Genomic DNA, 17505 nt, shown 5'->3' with positions numbered 1-17505 from the left:
GACATCCCGATCGCTAGGCGGACACCATATCCACTACACCACAGCGACCTTACACAGCGGCTGTATTCCTGACATTATTCAAAATTCTGTTTTCCAACATTTTAGGATATATTTAACCAAAATGTAAGTATTATAGAAAGAAAGAAAGGCTGAAGAGAAGTAACAATTTCGATTCAAACTTGGTCATAAAATTCATAGTGCTTTAAGGTAAATAGCAAGGCAGGGCACAATCCTGGATGCGTGTTCTCAAAGCAGCTTTGGTCCGGAAACTCGTTCATAAGTTTAAGTAAGTTCAGAGATAACAATTGAAGTATACTATTTAAACTGTATCATGTTAGTAAATGCCACTGAGTTCTTGTTTATATAACTGCATAAGCACATTTTACAGTTTCATGAGTAGCGTGTCGAGTTTTTCATTTAAGTACATTCAAGTATACTTAAGAGTACCCGGTGTACATTTAAGTAGTACTCGAGCCGACAAGGACCACTCGAGCGTTAAAAACAGAAGCAGGATGGGGATGCATCCACACAGCACGTCAATTATCATCTAAAACAAGAATAGAAGGCTGGACGCACCGGTCTGTTGTCATGTCAAACAACCAGGTATGTGGATGCATGGCGGTGGCATGGGTAGGCGATAACATTCCTGTGGCAGAAGCGATCTTGTGTGCACTGAGAGTACCAAGGCGGGCCATCATAAAATTCTTTCATATTCTATAATATCATACCCTCGACACATTGTTATTTTGTATTTTACCCATATATATTTATGGCCCTTAAACATGATATTTTCATGTTGGATAGCACTACTTAATATATTTTCTACTGATGAAAGGCCAATAAAAAAATAGCTGCCCATAGAAAAGCATGACTACTTGTCTAATAGTAGAGCTATAAATTACAAATGCACGGCTTTGAAAGTCGTATACCAAGTAATACAGAAGTCCCATAACCTGTAAAAAATCTCTAGCCTAATGTGTACATCAAGTTAAGTATCTTGAGTTATGTTCTAGTAATTACAATATGAAGTTCAGTTTTATATGTATTTATAGTACCCGTGATCTTGCTTTTGCGCTCTACCAAGTTTGATCCATGCATCTCTGTGAGAAATCGCAGGATATTGTTGATGTTAATAACTTTTAAAGTTATTTCATTTTTGCTGACGAACAGTCGATTTATTATCGAATCTGTACATCCAGTTTTATGATCATGTCTGAACTACATGTATATTGTTTAGTTACTCTTTCATTTAGTTTTGTTCAATTTTCACTGACCTAATGTTTAATAACATGAGGCATAATGTATAAGACTCGCATTGCATATTACAAGTTTAATCTAAGTATCATGTGATTTTTCGGAAAATTCCTCTTTCTGTGAGAAGAGCAAGCTTACGGATAGACTGCAATGAAAGACAATGGGTAGAGCTAAACTCCATTCTGGTGAAACCAATAGGGGGCATTGGATAAGAAAGGAAACAACACAACGAGTTTGAGAACATTTTAACAACTCAATGAAAGCAACAACAGATCTAAATCATAACAACAATCAATAATGTAAAATCAGTGCAAACGAACAAGGCAAAAACTAACCAAGGCATATTCTCATTGCTGGGGGAATGGGGTCGGACCCATTCAGGCGAGAAATTATATGTAGAATATCTCAACAGGGTTTTAATAAGATTATTTTCCATTTGTGAAAAGTATGATTATTATTTCACCTTTCATAGATAGCCGTGCTGAAAATAAATGCAGGCCACGATTTTAAAGCATGATGGACTGATGCAAAGAATTGTTTTGCTAAAATTAGAAAGAATAAAAAGTTTTTCAAAGTGGATCTTTTTTAATATGGGTCAAAATATAAAGTTTGGATGAGGAGGAAAAGGGTCAAAATTTGCCATTAAAATGGAAGAAAATTTGTTTTGCTTTCTATGCATTTGAGCCGCACTCTTGGAAAACGGGGCTTAATGCATGTGAATATAGTGTACAGCCAGATTAGCCTGTGAAGAATGCAGAGACTAATCTGGGACAACACTTTACCCATATTCATTACACCTCATTTCCTCTGGGACAACACTTTACCCACATGCATTACACCTCATTTCCTCTGGGACAACACTTTACCCACATGCATTACACCTCATTTCCTCTGGAACAACACTTTACCCACATGCATTACACCTCATTTCCTCTGGGACAACACTTTACCCACATGCATTACACCTCATTTCCTCTGGGACAAACACTTTACCCACATGCATTACACCTCATTTCCTCTGGGACAACACTTTACCCACATGCATTACACCTCATTTCCTCTGGGACAACACTTTACCCACATGCATTACACCTCATTTCTTCTGGGACAACACTTTACCCACATGCATAACACCTCATTTCCTCTGGGACAACACTTTACCCACATGCATTACACCTCATTTCCTCTGGGACAACACTTTACTCACATGCATTACACCTCATTTCCTCTGGGACAACACTTTACTCACATGCATTACACCTCATTTCCTCTGGGACAACACTTTACCCACATGCATTACACCTCATTTCCTCTGGGACTAATCTGGGACAACACTTTACCCACATGCATTACACCTCATTTCCTCAGAGCGTGGCTTATTTTAATTATCAGCCACAATTAATGAATTTTACAATCATCTGCTTCCAAAAAATGACAGTTAACCCATGTGTATACATGTAACTATTTGCGGACCATTCAGCAGGCTATGACAATACCTCGGGTTTTCTCTGAAAACAGCCGAGCTAAAAACTAAGCAAACAAAAACAGAAGCTCAATGAACATTTAAATAATAACATTTTTCTTGACATGACATGAGCACAGCCTTTTTATGACCACACACAAGCTGTTCCTACACAGCATGCTCCTCTATTCTTCTGCTAGATATTATACATAAAGTGAATAATTTTAAAACTATTTTAAACAAGACTATTGTCAAACAATATAAATTCCCCTACCGGCTCCACCATTGTCAGAAATTCCACCATTTTCAGAATATTTTGTATATATTTGTTGCCATAGCAACCAGAATTTTTGACAAAGGAACAAAATGAAATGACGTGCATAATGTCCATATTGCCATCTATCCATGTTTCAAATTTCATGAAAATATATTAAGAACTTTAAAAGTTATCACAGGATCCAGAAAACCACCATTTTCAGCAGTATTTCTAGTCTATTTGTTGCCATAGCAACCAGAATTTTTGATGAAGGAACGAAATGAAATGACGTGCATAATGTCCATATTGACATCTATCCATGTTCCATGTTTCATGAAAAAATATAAAGAACTTTTAAAGTTATCACGGGATGCAAAAAAGTGTGACAGACTGACTGACAGACAGACTGAGCGCAAACCATAAGTCCCCTCCGATGAAACCGGTAGGGGAATAATTACCATGAGCTTTCATGAACAATGTTAAAATAAAAAGGACGTTATCAAATTTATATACACGAATGCTGGATTGAAATAGTTAAGGTATATGACATTGTAAACATTATTAAAATTGGACAAAAATGTTTCACTTAGATGGAAATTTGGTATGCTTATAAAACAGAGTGTCATTCATAAATGAATAGTTTTCGAAAGTTAAATACAACATTATTCCTGAAAAACAAAATCACATAAACAGACAAGTCAAATAGGGTAGCTTGAAAGTATCAATTTTTTAAAAACATTGGTTGTAACCTTATACATAGGTGCACAAAATTAATATTCAATATTTTTATGTTCAAAAATGACCAAACTAATTAAGTTGTTTGTTGTAAATGGCATCCTTTCTTTTACGGTCGTTAATACAAATTGATGCACGAGTAATGTTGTGAATGGAAGCATGCCTGTTGTGATGTTTGGTCATTCATATAAATTATTTTATAGTGACAGTTAACTGAGCATCTCAGCTTATATTCATTTTACCATGTGACAAAACCAACGCTGCGATGCTACACAGTGATTGATTGCAGGTCAGGTCTTGATGTAAATTGTCAAGATTTTTTGGCAAAAAGAAGATGGCTTTTTAAGTTTTATCATTTGTACTCAGATTAAAGTGGGTGTTCTAGTTTCAACAGTGAAAAGGACCATTCTAACGCAAGAGATATGCTCTCACAGCAGTATTGTTACTCAGCTGTAGTTGTAATAGTTGCTTATTGATAAAATGTACGTGCATCACACAGGAATTCTACGTGCAGTATCAGCACTACCCTTTATTAAGGCCCACAGGGAATGTCAAAGCCAGACTTCAGGCACCACAGGACCCGGGGAAAAAATGCCCTGATATTGTGATTTGCACTTATAACTTATTCCAGGCCATTATGCAAAGGCCAACTGTACGTGAAACATTTGCATGAGTAGTATAGCTCCAATTATTAGAGGAATAGTTGGGAGCTAAAAAATGTACGTAATAATTATGCAATAATCACGACCATCTTCTTCATTAGACAGCAAGCTCATTTTGATCTTTCTTTTTCTTGTCTTTTTTGTTTGGGAGAGTAAGAGCGATGTCTTGTTGTTGAGCTGGATGTCCTGGATTGCCTGTGATCCCCATGTCCATTTTCATACCTGACGTCATGGTTACCCATCGTTGGGTACGAATGGCGCAACTTCTTCCTGCTGGACCTGTGACTGTGTCTGTCTCTCTCGCAAGAACTGTAAAGCAAACAGGAATTAAAACGTTGCATAATACTTACTTGTTGATTTTTTGTGAAAAATTAACCAACTTGTTATTTTGTACCCTGGTATTACTGCCTTAAATTCACAGCAGAAAGATTTCTACAGCTTTCAACGTCAAAATGTTTATCGACTTTTTTTAACCCCCAAAAAAGTAACAAAACGAATGGACTGAATGAATCATTTTACAGAAAAAATATGTTGACAAATAAAACGGCTTTTAAACAGCAATAAAATTTGCCAGAAGAGTCCTGTACCTGTCTGAGTGTGTTGGAGATGGTGACCTGGGTCGGGCCCGCTTCCTTGCCTCAAAAGCTGGCAGTATTTTATGGCTCAGGACAGGGTCCAACCGAGGGGCGTCGTCACACACCCTGTGTTTAATAGGAGTCCATTGATTGAATTAATGTTAAAAATATAAAACACAAATTACGTTTATTATCTTCTGGCTGAAATGGAGCCTTTGGAGAGTCTTACAGAGCATAAATATGCATTTGCCAATCATTGAACACTTTTGTCCTAGATTTATGTCTCTCATTAAATTACAAATATTATAGAATGACTTTTGATTTCACATTCATCAAATACAGAAGCGTTCTTCTACTTAAAAAATAATATCATTCAACTGTGAACAAGAAACATTGGACCGTGTGCTCTTGAATATATCTCATCATTTCAATGGGTCTGCATTTTCAAGCTTATGCATCAAGTCGTATGAGCATCAATTCTCTAAAGTTATCAATGTCTTACACATCAAACAAATGTTTGCACAAAACTAAGCAAACAAAGGTTCAAGTGAATCAGTTTTTTTTAAGTGCATCAGTTTTGTTTTGCTTTATCTCCAGTAAAATTATTAATTATCATTGAATCAGTGCAACAAATGTAAAATATGAAATCAACGTACTTGCGAAGGATGATCACTGCACGTCGACTAACAACATCTTGTGGTCTAATGCAATGTGTTATTTCATCAGCAGAGTAACCACTGTAAAACAAAAAGTTTAAAGATGGACATAATAAAAATATTTTGATTTACAAATGCTGATGATATATGAAGTAGAAACAAATCTTTCAAGCAAGTGGATTATTTCAATTTAAACCGATATATTTAAATGTGACTCCATGGAAAGCCTTAGGCTAATAGAGACACTTAGTCAATTCCTGCAAATAGCCTGTACTTGGTGTCTAACTTGATCCTGGTGCATTACATCACCATGACCTTAATAAATTACTTTCTATTATGTATTTAAATAAATGTTGTTCTTAGTGTAGTTGTACATATGGCCTTAAGATGTCATCTCTTTTTGAAAACTTACTATATAATTGTTACATGATGCATTTCTATCAGTTTAATATAAACCAATACATCTACATAAAATATGGGTTCAAATTAAAGAAATTAAGAAAACAATTAATGTTTCCATGACAATATTGTAATGAACATATTAATTAATTTTACCTTTTAAAATGTTTGTAGCGGAACTTTTATAAAAATCAAAGTATGTCTCAATGTATTTTAACATCCTCATTTTATAGTTTTTGTGTTGTATTTTAAAGGGATCTTTTCACGGTTTGGTAAATTGACAAAATTGAAAAAAGTTGTTTCAGATTCGCAAAATTTCAGTTTAGTTATGCTATTTGTGAGGAAACAGTATTACTGAACATTTGCCATGGTCTAATATAGCAATTATATGCATCTTTGGACGATTTAAAAACCTAAAAATTACAACGCGTTGCAACGCGAAACCATTGAATAATTTGGCGAGTTCTGTTGTTGTCGTTTACATTTGTGAAACTACGAAGATTGCTTATATAATGTATAAAAAACGCATCTTATGTATGTTTGGCAGGATACCTCAGTTGGCTAATGCATTTTTACTGCAGGATTCCGGGGGTCACTGGTTCGAGCCCTGCTGCGGGCTCCTTTTTTTTCCTTTTTTAAATTTTATTTTTGATTTTTTACTGGAGCTTTGAAAATTGATTGTTTACATTTATCAATATAAAGCATTTTAATGACAAACTTCAAAACATGCCAAAATCTGTGAAAAGGCCCCTTTAAATTTACCTCAGTAATGTGACACATCCTCTGTCAATAGGCAGCACAAATACAGGCTTTGTTGTCCTAATCGGCCTAAAAGAGAATCTACAACCAAAGGACAATGCACAGTCACTAAAGAAAGAAACAGAAACAATAGGCCTTTCAAAAATATGGGGAGGATCAATATGTGACACAATACAGCCTCCCGGTAAGTAGTCATTGATAACAGCACTGTTAATAAAGCCCTCTGGAACCAGTCCTTCTTTAACTATGGGTTTTACTACCAGATCAAAGATCCACTGTGGAATGTCATCCACTTCACCCTTGGGATATAATTTCTCCATTCCTGGACCCTTCTTTTCCAGTTGTGACCCATATGTGTAGCCTTCGCCAAAGAAATACTTGCTCCTAAGCGGAGCTCGATCAACGGTGTGATCCTTATAGTCGCCTCTGCTAGCCTTCACGACCACTTCTTCTATTTTCTTCTCAATGATTTCGCACTGCTCCTCTGAAAACAGGCGACGTTGAGTAATGCTCGCTTGAGTTTTCCACTCTTCAGACTCGCGATCAACGCCTTTGTCATGCTTATAATGTCTCACTTTCACAACAGGCTTGCTCTCTTCTTCACTGTTATCGCTAGAATCTGGAGACCTCCTTCTTCTATAGTGTCGTCTCGGCTTTTCGGGTGTTCGCATTTTCTCACTTAGTTCTTCCTTGCTCTTGGTCGCCATTTTTAATTTTCCCGGAAGTGTTATCTCCCTTAGATGTGTACGACCCGTATAAAATGCGGATAAAACAGGTCGGGCTACAGTAACCTCGTGAAGAGGCCAGTAGGACCTGTAAATAAACTCTGAAACACACACAATGCGTTCTCGTAACATAAGTCGAGCGTTAGGCTCGATTGGTCATTGTCGGCACGGGTACTACTTACATGTACCCCGGGTACGGTAAATATACTAAAACGTACCCGGTCGATATTAGACTGTACCCAAGTTTTATTCCCGCCCAAAATCCGATGTGGTAAAACGCGCTATCGATTACTGTAATTACGAATCAAACTTCAATTAAAAAATATCTGCATAAACATATTTTTTGAGTAGGAGTCTCGATAATAAAGAGGCAATTTAACAGAAAATTGACATACATATGAACATAATTAATTAAAAAAATATAGTCGACAACGACCGATTTATCGTTAAAATTCGCGGGTACGTCTTAGTATATTTACCGTACCCGGGGTACATGTAAGTATACTTAAGTGTACCCGCGGTACATGTAAGTAGTACCCGAGCCGACAATGACCAATCGAGCATAAGGCTCGAGTTAGGTATTCAATATTTTGTAACATCTATGTTTATAAATAGTAAACATTATTTTATTGTCTAAATGTAGACGTCAACCCTTTTGTTATAACTTAGTTTAACTTTGTTTCAAGGGTATAATTTGCAATTTTTTGTCGATAACAGTTGGTACAGTAACTTATAAAGGGTCACTGGTTCGAGCCCTGGTACCGGCTACTTTTTTTTCCTTGTTTTAATTTTATTCTTTATTTTATACTTTAGCGTTTAAGATCAAATGTTTACATTTATCAACATAAAGCATTTAATGACAAACTTCAAAATATGACAAAATCTGTGAAAAGGCCCCTTTAATATAGAGACAGACCAACTTACCAACACTGAGACCCACTCACTCTTGTACAATTGACATGACGCCGACTGTCAATCAAGTTCTTATCTAAGAACTGATCTACCAATCCACGATCGATTAATCGGGCGCGTTAGTTAGCAACGAACTGTCCGCCATTTTCTAGACAAGCTATGTATAGTTTCACTTTAGTTTAGCGAGTTTCTTTTGTTTTGCCTTTTAAAAAAATGTAGATTAAAAATTGTTAAACGGCGTCGATGGAGACTATGTAAATCGGACAATCGATATCCTGAAAGATGAGTTGGTGACATTTAATTTATATCGTTTACAAAGCCGAAAAGAGATCTTGAGAAGTGTAAGAGATGTAAAAATGCATGCGGTCGTCACCACGAACAACTGAACGTCAACACTGTCAAAGACAATTATAATATATTTTTATCGGATATACTAGCAGATTTAAATAGTTTATGTTATCGATCTGATTATCACATAGTATTTCACGTTTTTAAAAAATAGTTTTATCAGTTACTAGGTCATTATTATACAGAAGCGAGGTTCATCTGCATTACTTAAAGAGAAATAAAACCCAGCATGAAGTCTAATTTGTTCTGTGTTTTATTACTCTGATAGTAATGCACTTTATTGCCATTATACATGTTATTAGAAGGTGACACGTGATATATTATATTAAAAACGGTATCTACACATGTGCAGACATGTGGTGTCACCAATGAACGCTTTTAATCCACCTTTGAGATCGAATGCCTAGTTCTCATTTTTTCAACGAGTTTCGTTTGATTTGTTCGAAAAAAAAGCGGAAATGAAATAAGGCAAAAACGGTGTGATTAGGTTTTATGTAACTCTGACATTCGGTATCCATAAGTTAGATTAATTAAATATATACCATTTCAAACGCGGAAATGCGGTCTTGACAAGAGCAAGTGGAAGCATCAATGTGTAGAATTACCGAGATCACCCTTATGGAGCCAGTTCGAACGCATCAAATCCAGATAGCACATTGGGTAGTCATTTTTCATGCATTTTCAGATCAAACCACATTTATCATACATGTATAGTGTACCATTTTTTGTTAGTTTCTATCTTCTTCTCTTTCTTCAAAGATTTACTTGGTGTCATGTTTTCTCCAAGAAGAAGTGTTGGGGCCCAATCAGGATTGGATCTTTCATACATACAAGATGGTTTGCCTGAAAAACAGAATGTCATTAAAATTAAACTATATATCAAATAAGCATTCGAGATGTTAATATTCTGAGTGCATTGTCATAGAAAAAATGTACACTTGTTCAGAGTCAGATCTATGCAAAGAAATATGCAATGACTGCATGTCTTTTTTTTTCGAAATCAGGATTTCTGGAAAACTGTCAAACCTTTTTTAACCAACAAATGCAGTAATATCAATAGAGACACTATTCTAAACGAAAATGACAAGCGTATTACTAATAAAGAACAAGTAGGGGAAACATTTAATAACTTTTTTGTAAACGTGGCACAAAACATAGGAAATGAATCCCTAACAGCTGATGAAAATCATCCTAGCATATCTATGATATCCTTAATTATCAAACCTATTCAATGTTTTACCTTCAACCCTGTCAGCGAAGATTTTGTAGGAAAGCAAATTGGAAAATTAAACACTAAAAAGGCAGTAGGCATTGATGGTATATCAAGTAAATTGCTGAAGGCAGCTCAACTTGTTCTGACAGGTCCTTTAACCGTTATTATAAACTCTAGTATTAGTTATTCAACATTCCCTGATAAACTTAAAATTGCTCAAGTAAAACAATTACATAAAAAAATAGTAATTTAGATAAAGCAAATTACAGACCAGTCAGTATTTTACCCACACTGTCCAAAATCTTCGAACGATCCATAAATGAACAATTAACACCATATTTTAACAATCATTTTAACCCTTTTTATCTGCTTTTAGGAAAGGCTATGGTTGCCAAACTTCACTTTTAAAAATAATAGAAGATTGGAAAAAATCCTTGGATGAAAATAAATTTGTTGCTGCAATTTAAATGGACCTATCTAAAGCGTTCGATTGTCTCCCTCACGACTTGATACTGCTAAAACTTAAAGCAAATGGTATGTCCGAACACTCAACCGATTTGCTAAAAATTTACCTCTGAGTATAGAATACAGTGTGTCCGTATGGGAAATATAAATACTCAGTTTTTACACCTATACAAAGGAGTTCCTCAAGGATCTATTCTTGGGCCGGTTTTATTTAACATTTTTATAAACGACATTTTTTATTTCATTTCAAATAGCAGCTTGTATAATTATGCTGACGACAACACCCTTTCATACGCAGGACAGAATTTAACAGACGTTCTTAGTACTCTTGAAGAAGATAGCAAAACATTAATAGCTTAGTTTTCAAACAATAAAATGCATGCCAACGCAGATAAATTTCAAGGAATTGCCATTGGAAAAAAATCTAGAGAACATATTACATCCTTCAATCTTGGAAATAATCATACTATTAAATGTAATAAAGAAGAAGTAAAATTATTAGGTGTCATAATTGACTTTCAACTTAAATTTAATAGCCATATATCTAACATATGTAAAAAAAAAGCCTCAAGGCAATTAAATGTTTTGAAAAGAATTTGAAAACACCTTTGTAAATTAGGTAAACTTACCATATATCATTCTTTTATCCTATCTAGTTTTAACTATTGTCCTGTAGTATGGCATTACTGTGGAGAAGTAAATACAAAGAAAATGGAAAAAATTCAAGAGAGAGCATTAAGATTTATTTATGACGATTATGTTTCAACTTATGACGATTTATTGAATAAGTCAAAATTGCCTTCATTAAAAATTAGGAGACTAAGATCAATTATTTTGGAAACATTAAAAATAGTCAATAATCAAACTCCCATTTATCTGAATGACCTTGTAAATCTTAAATCTAATTCCTATTATTTTAGATACACCAGAACTGCTGAAATCCCCCAAGTAAAAACATCAAGTTAGGCATCAACTCTTTCCGTTTCGGGGCTGCCAAACTGTGGAACTCTCTCCCCCAACATTTCAGGGACCAATTACATTTCAACCAGTTCTCCAGTTTGGTTAGCTCATGGGACGGTGAGAGCTGCCGCTGCTCCTATTGCATATATCAAACATAGTTGCTAAATTTGGCTTTTTTGTTGTTGCGTGCATGCTCTATGTTTTCATGCATACTGTGATATATGCTTGTTAATGCAACAAAACTGATTATTAAATATGTTAGCTGCTAAAAAAAAATCTTTTTATTTGGCTTTTTTGTTGCTAGCTTGTTTAAGTTGCTAATTTTGTAAGATTTTGTTGCTTGCTTGCTTTTGTGTTGCATGCACACTGTGATATACGCTTTTCTTTTTACTCGCGCAACGAACCTGATTTTAATATAAATATGTAAGTTAAATCATTATTAAGTAAAATATACTTTCATTAAATATGTAAGTGCTTAAATTTTGGCTTTTTGTTGCTGCTTGTTTAAGTTGCTAAAGTTTTGGCTGTTTGTTGCTTGCTTGTTTTTTTATGTTTCATGCACACTGTGATATATGATTTTTTATATATAAGCTTAATCATTATTAAGTAAATATACCTTCATCATAACTTTTGTAAATCCTTTAAGTTAATAATTATGTTTTAATTCCAAGCTTACTTTATTTTATATGTGTTTATATCTTTTATATAGCTGCTAAGTTATTATATAGTTGCTAAGTTATTTTATAGTTGCCAATTTATTACCATGTGCTTTGTTAGTAAACTGAATATGCCTTCGATATTATAACAAGAAATATGAAAATTTATTTGTTTATGCCTTGTACATAACCATATTACCTTCGTATGTGTCGGTCAATAGCTATACATAGCTAATATTATACTGTTATTTATTGTAAAACGACTTGAAATAAAAGTTTGTATCTTGTATCTTGCACTTTACCGCTGCATGAAGCCAGCCTAACAATAACAATAACAGCCTAAAATATCTATAAATAGAAAGCTCGGGCTTTAACTTTTAAAATAGAACATCAATATATCCATTTCAATAACCGTTTATGAAGTGAATCGGAGCAGCTTTTCGAGTATTTTGTCGGCGCATCTTTCCGGTTGATATTTGCCAGCCACAGTCGGCGCCGATCTGCGCTCAAAGTTTTCGTGAAATCGCCTTTATTTTCTCTGACAGTTGGAATTGAATAGAAACCTCGTCGTACTGAATAATCTGCTCGATTGCAGCAACCTTTGACCCAACAAGACACACTCATATTTTACTAAAAATAGATGAATTCGTCATCCGTAGTAGGTCAAGTGTAAGTGGGTTTGTTTGCCAAACAAAATGGCGGCGGTGTAAAAAATACCAGGATGTGTGACGTCACATGAAAACTAGGTATAGACGAGTTCACGCATGACGTCACATGCACCTGCAAAGTTTAGACTCCGCCCACTGGTTGGCAAAAAGAGGTGCATATAAGCGCAGAAGGTTTACAGAATCATTGTCTTAATGGTAATCATGCACAATATCAAATATAATTTTACTACTATGTCTGAATAAAACATTAACATGCAAGGAAATGCATATTTGGAACGATTATATTGTTGTTATTATTATTTGTTTTTACTAACAACGAACTCGGGAGTGGAACACACTCTAAGAGCTCGGTATGTGGTTACACAAAAATCTCTCTTCCTGGTACTTCTTCGCGACCATATTTAGTAAGAAAAATTCTCAGAAATTGACATTTTTTCAGAATTAGTTAAATTTCATGAACAAAAAACAAATAAGGATGAAAACAACCAATATGTCGATTTTATGTACGCGACATAGGGTAATTGATATGAACCTTTATATGTCTGAACAAACTTACCTTCTTACACATTTAATAAATTCTCTTGTTTAATGTAATTGTTTTATTTAATTGTTCACACTTATTTTCACACTCTTTGTTGCAGCATTAATATCCCGGTGTTTAATTGCACCTTTGTAATCACAAACCGATTATCTCGTTATGATCGGATACTGTCCAGACAATTACAAAGAAAACATGGTTTCATAAAACAAGGGACCTGCACTTGGGTCCCTGCATAAACCACATGTTACATAAGAGTGCCTGGTCAGTAAACATAAGTTACGATACCTCCATTTCATCTCTTGGCATATTGAGCAATCATTTAAGACACATTTTAAAGCTAAAAATACTGATCAGTTGCTTCAATGAAATATTTTAACATTAACATTAATGAAAACATTTGTCGGAAATGGATTTACAGGAACTAGTGTGTATATATATAAGCCAGTTTAATCTTAATAATAGATTGTTTAATAACTATACACACCCAAGGCCCACTGTTCGTCCAAATAGTATCCAGCCGGGAAATGTTCATATTTATGGTTGTTTACTGAAATTTAACAAGTGGCATATTCCACAGAAATGTACTGGAACTTGATCATTGATGTACTTATGTATTTTGCTTCTTTCATTATCTAATGACATAGAGACAAATCCAGGCCCCGAATATCCACGTGGTTCATGTGGTACTGAAGTTTTTGAAAATGATTTAGCCATAGAGTGTGACACATGTTCTCAATGGTTCCATATACATTGTCAGAATGTTGATTCCAGCACATACAATAACCTTGTAGCATTAGATGTGTATTTTTCGTGGATATGCTCGTTATGTGATTGCCTTAATTTTTCAAGTGGCTCATTGCACTCGTTGTCGTCTCTCTCTTCCCACTTTTGAACCACTCAATGATGTTACACAGACCAGATGGAATACAACGCAGACGGCCACCAAGCCTGGGACACAGAAAACACCATTTAAACAGTATCCAAAATTAAAAGTTATATGTGTAAACTTTCAGTCCATTGCAAATAAAAAATCTGAATTCTATGCCTTATTAGATCATTATAAACCAGATATTGTTGTAGGTACAGAATCCTGGCTTACTGAAGATCATAAAGACTGTGAAATTTTCCCAAAGTTTTTAGGTTACACCCCCTTCAGAGAAGACCAAAGCAGCAAAGATGGAGGAGTTTTTATTTTGGTGAAAGATACAATTTTGGCAACTGAACAGAAACAGCTAAAAACTAACTGTGAAATAATCTGGATTAAAATTCAATTGACCTCATGTAAACCAGTATATATTGCAGCATACTATCGACTAAAAGAAGCTGACGTACAAAGTTCGGAAGAATTTAGGAAATCTCTAGAGCTAACCGCCAACCTGAAAGGAAATTTTTGGATACTCTGAGATTTTAATTACCCCAAGCTCTCCTGGGATACAGAACACAGACCCACAATAAAACCTGGATGTAGTAATGTAAAACTTTATGATGACTTTATTGACTTGCTTGCAGATTTCAACCTTACTCAAATGGTGACTGAAAACACAAGAGGAAACAACATCTTGGACCTTTTCCTGACCTCTAATCATACTCTTGTTAACTCTGTAAAAACTCTTCCAGGTTTTTCAGACCATGATATTGTATCTTTTATTTCAGATCTTAAAGTTAAAATAGCAAAACAAAAACCCAGAGTTGTACCGCTGTATAGAAAGGCAGACTGGGATTCTTTTAAAACCCACATGCAAGGAGTGAGTGACAGGGTTCTTGAAAAAGGTGAAAGTACCTCGGTAGAAGAACTTTGGTCATTTTTTTCAGATGAGATATCAACTGGTATTAAACAATTTATTCCCTCAAAAACTATAGGTACAAGAAGATCACTACCATGGATTACACAACCGATAAAACGACTAATGAGAAAAAGAGATAACCTTTATTTCAGACTTAAAAACAATGGAACACATATGACCAGGAAAATGTTTCTCAATATTTAAAACCTTTTCAAACGAAATACTAAAACTGCTTTTAATAAATATATCGTGTTCATTTTAGGCAGTGAAGACCCGGACGCTAAAGAAGACAGATCCAACTTTAATACGAAGAAACTGTATACTCTCTTAAAAAACTCCAAACAAGACGCTCAAGGTATATCTACTCTGTTTGACAATGTTTCATGAAAATTAACATCTGTGAATCAAGAAAAGGCCAATGTTTGGAACCAACAGTTCCAATCCGTTTTCACACCTATGTCCCCCTTACCCTATCTCAATCATGTCTCTCTTTTTTCAGAAATCTTAATTGAATGAAATTTCATCTTCATCTTTCAGAAAATTTCCAACAATGCCAAAGATAACAGTCAGTGTCAATGGGCTGCAGAAGTTGCTATCCAATCTTAAACCAGACAAGGCAGTAGGTCCAGACAACATCAAACCTATTGTTCTTAAAGAATTAACTACACAAATTTCTCCCATAATAACACTTCTTTTTCAGCAAATCATTGGACTCCGGAATTCTACCAAAAGTATGGACATCTGCAAATGTAATACCACTGTACAAGAAAGGAAAAAAAGAAGACCCAGCAAATTACAGACCTATCTCTTTTACCTGTATTTTATGTAAATCCTTAGAACATATAGTTTCCTCAAATCTTTCAGCTCACTACAGTAAATATAACATACTTTATGACTAACAGCATGGCTTCAGAGAAAAGCGTTCCTGCGAAACACAACTTCTACAACTCATTGATAATCTGGCACGAAATATGGCATCTGGACAACAAACTGATCTAATATTTCTTGATTTCAGTAAAGCGTTCGACAAAGTGAACCATCTTAAACTGCTTTTCAAATTACAGGAACATGGTGTGGATAAAGATACTCTCTCATGGATCAAATCATTCCTTATAGGTCGTACTCAACGTGTTGCTCTAGATGGAGAATTATCATCCGAGGTACTAGTGACATCTGGGGTACCACAAGGGTCTGTGCTTGGTCCGTTACTTTTTCTTCTTTATATAAATGACTTACCTAAATCTATTACTTCTCAAGTTCGCTTATTTGCAGATGACACTGCCGTTTATCTAACAATCAACAATATGCATGACTGCCATACTCTACAAGAAGATCTAGATAAACTAATGAAATGGGAACATCTTTGGGACATGGAGTTCAACCCAAGTAAATGCCAAGTTTTAAACATAACCAGAAATAAATCAAAATTCTCTTTTAATTACATGTACAGACTCCATGGACAAATACTTAAAACTGTTGACAATGCAAAATACTTAGGTGTGTACATCTCAAAAGACCTTTCCTGGAATATCCATATAAATAGAATTACAAATAACGCTAATAAATCTCTTGGTTTTCTACGCAGGAACATACAGACAAGAAATTCCAACATTTGCCAGCTGGCATACAAGACAATAGTTAGACCACAGGTTGAATATGCTTCTTCCGTATGGAGTCCTCACACTTTACAAAATATACAAAAAATTGAAAATGTATAGCGTCGAGCAGTCCGCTGGGTCAAGCATAATTATTCTCCATATGACAGTGTAACCTCCATGCAACAGGAACTTGGTTTGCAGACCCTACAAGACAGACGAAATGACACTTAATTAATAATCTTTTTCAAAATTGTTCAAGGTTTAGTAGCCGTGCCGCTACCATCATATATCGAGCGACCCACAAGATTCACTCGTCACATGCACCCCCTCTCTTTCAGACAGATCCATACCACTGCAAATTATTATAAGTTTTCATTTTTTCCAAGTGCTATTGTGATGGGGAACAACCTCCCTGCCACTACAGTATTACATCCTGATCTTGAAGGGTTTAAGCGGCCCCTGCTTTCCCCTTCTGCCCCTTGAACTCCGAGAGACATGTTGTTATCAGCTTTAACTTTAAATCACTTCACCATGCATGATTAATCGAACATACTTTTATCTTTCTCACTTATTCACTTTTAACACTTTTATCTTGCGCTGACTGCGCACCTGTCAATAATACCCGCAAGGGGAGTTAGACAGTATAGATAGATAGATAGATAGATGGATGGATGGATGGATGGATGGATGGATGGATGGATGGATGGATGGATGGATGGATGGATGGATAGATAGATAGATAGATAAAGAAAGAGAAAGAGAGAGAGGAGGGGGGGCGAGAGCGAGCGCGCGACGAGAGCGGATCGCGTTGTATCGCGACAGAGCGCGCTGCGACGTCGCTAGCCTCTCCCTCTCTCTCTCGCCCGCTCTCTCGCTC

General features: G+C 35.4%; 1 protein-coding gene across 50 annotated transcripts; it reads right to left on the bottom strand.

Annotated features, from left to right (window-relative positions):
• Positions 1-1484: 1484 nt before the first annotated feature.
• On the bottom strand, positions 1485-12735 carry LOC127866067 (RNA demethylase ALKBH5-like). Of its 50 annotated transcripts, none has more exons than XM_052406456.1 (7): positions 12450-12735; positions 9463-9586; positions 6762-7584; positions 5601-5681; positions 4957-5070; positions 2263-4678; positions 1485-2219 (listed from the first exon to the last, which is right to left on the bottom strand). In XM_052406456.1, the coding sequence occupies exons 3-6, from the start codon at positions 7463-7465 to the stop codon at positions 4480-4482; spliced, it is 1098 nt and encodes a 365-aa protein (XP_052262416.1). In that variant the 5' UTR covers positions 7466-7584; positions 9463-9586; positions 12450-12735; the 3' UTR covers positions 1485-2219; positions 2263-4479. The 50 variants fall into 50 exon arrangements, with proteins under 50 accessions (XP_052262416.1, XP_052262400.1, XP_052262375.1 ...); XM_052406440.1 differs by lacking the exons at positions 9463-9586; positions 12450-12735 and having other exon boundaries at positions 1485-2135; positions 2178-2219; positions 2263-2304; positions 2473-4678; positions 6762-7791; XM_052406415.1 differs by lacking the exons at positions 9463-9586; positions 12450-12735 and having other exon boundaries at positions 2263-2346; positions 2389-2472; positions 2515-4678; positions 6762-7791.
• Positions 12736-17505: the final 4770 nt, after the last annotated feature.

This window comes from Dreissena polymorpha, chromosome 2 (genome assembly GCF_020536995.1).
Source record: "Dreissena polymorpha isolate Duluth1 chromosome 2, UMN_Dpol_1.0, whole genome shotgun sequence".
Lineage (NCBI taxonomy): Eukaryota > Metazoa > Mollusca > Bivalvia > Myida > Dreissenidae > Dreissena > Dreissena polymorpha.
This window is presented reverse-complemented; position numbering and strand designations above follow the sequence as displayed.

What these genes read in the sequence shown, in the direction of transcription:
- LOC127866067 (XM_052406403.1), bottom strand. Translation starts at nt 7,615, where the DNA reads ATGTTACGAGAACGCATTGTGTGTGTTTCAGAGTTTATTTACAGGTCC. An exon ending in GGATGTGTCACATTACTGAG is followed by an intron (nt 5,682 to 6,761) that starts GTAAATTTAAAG and finishes TTTGTTTTACAG; the next exon opens with TGGTTACTCTGCTGATGAAA. An exon ending in TCTCCAACACACTCAGACAG is followed by an intron (nt 4,679 to 4,956) that starts GTACAGGACTCT and finishes TTTGCTTTACAG; the next exon opens with TTCTTGCGAGAGAGACAGAC.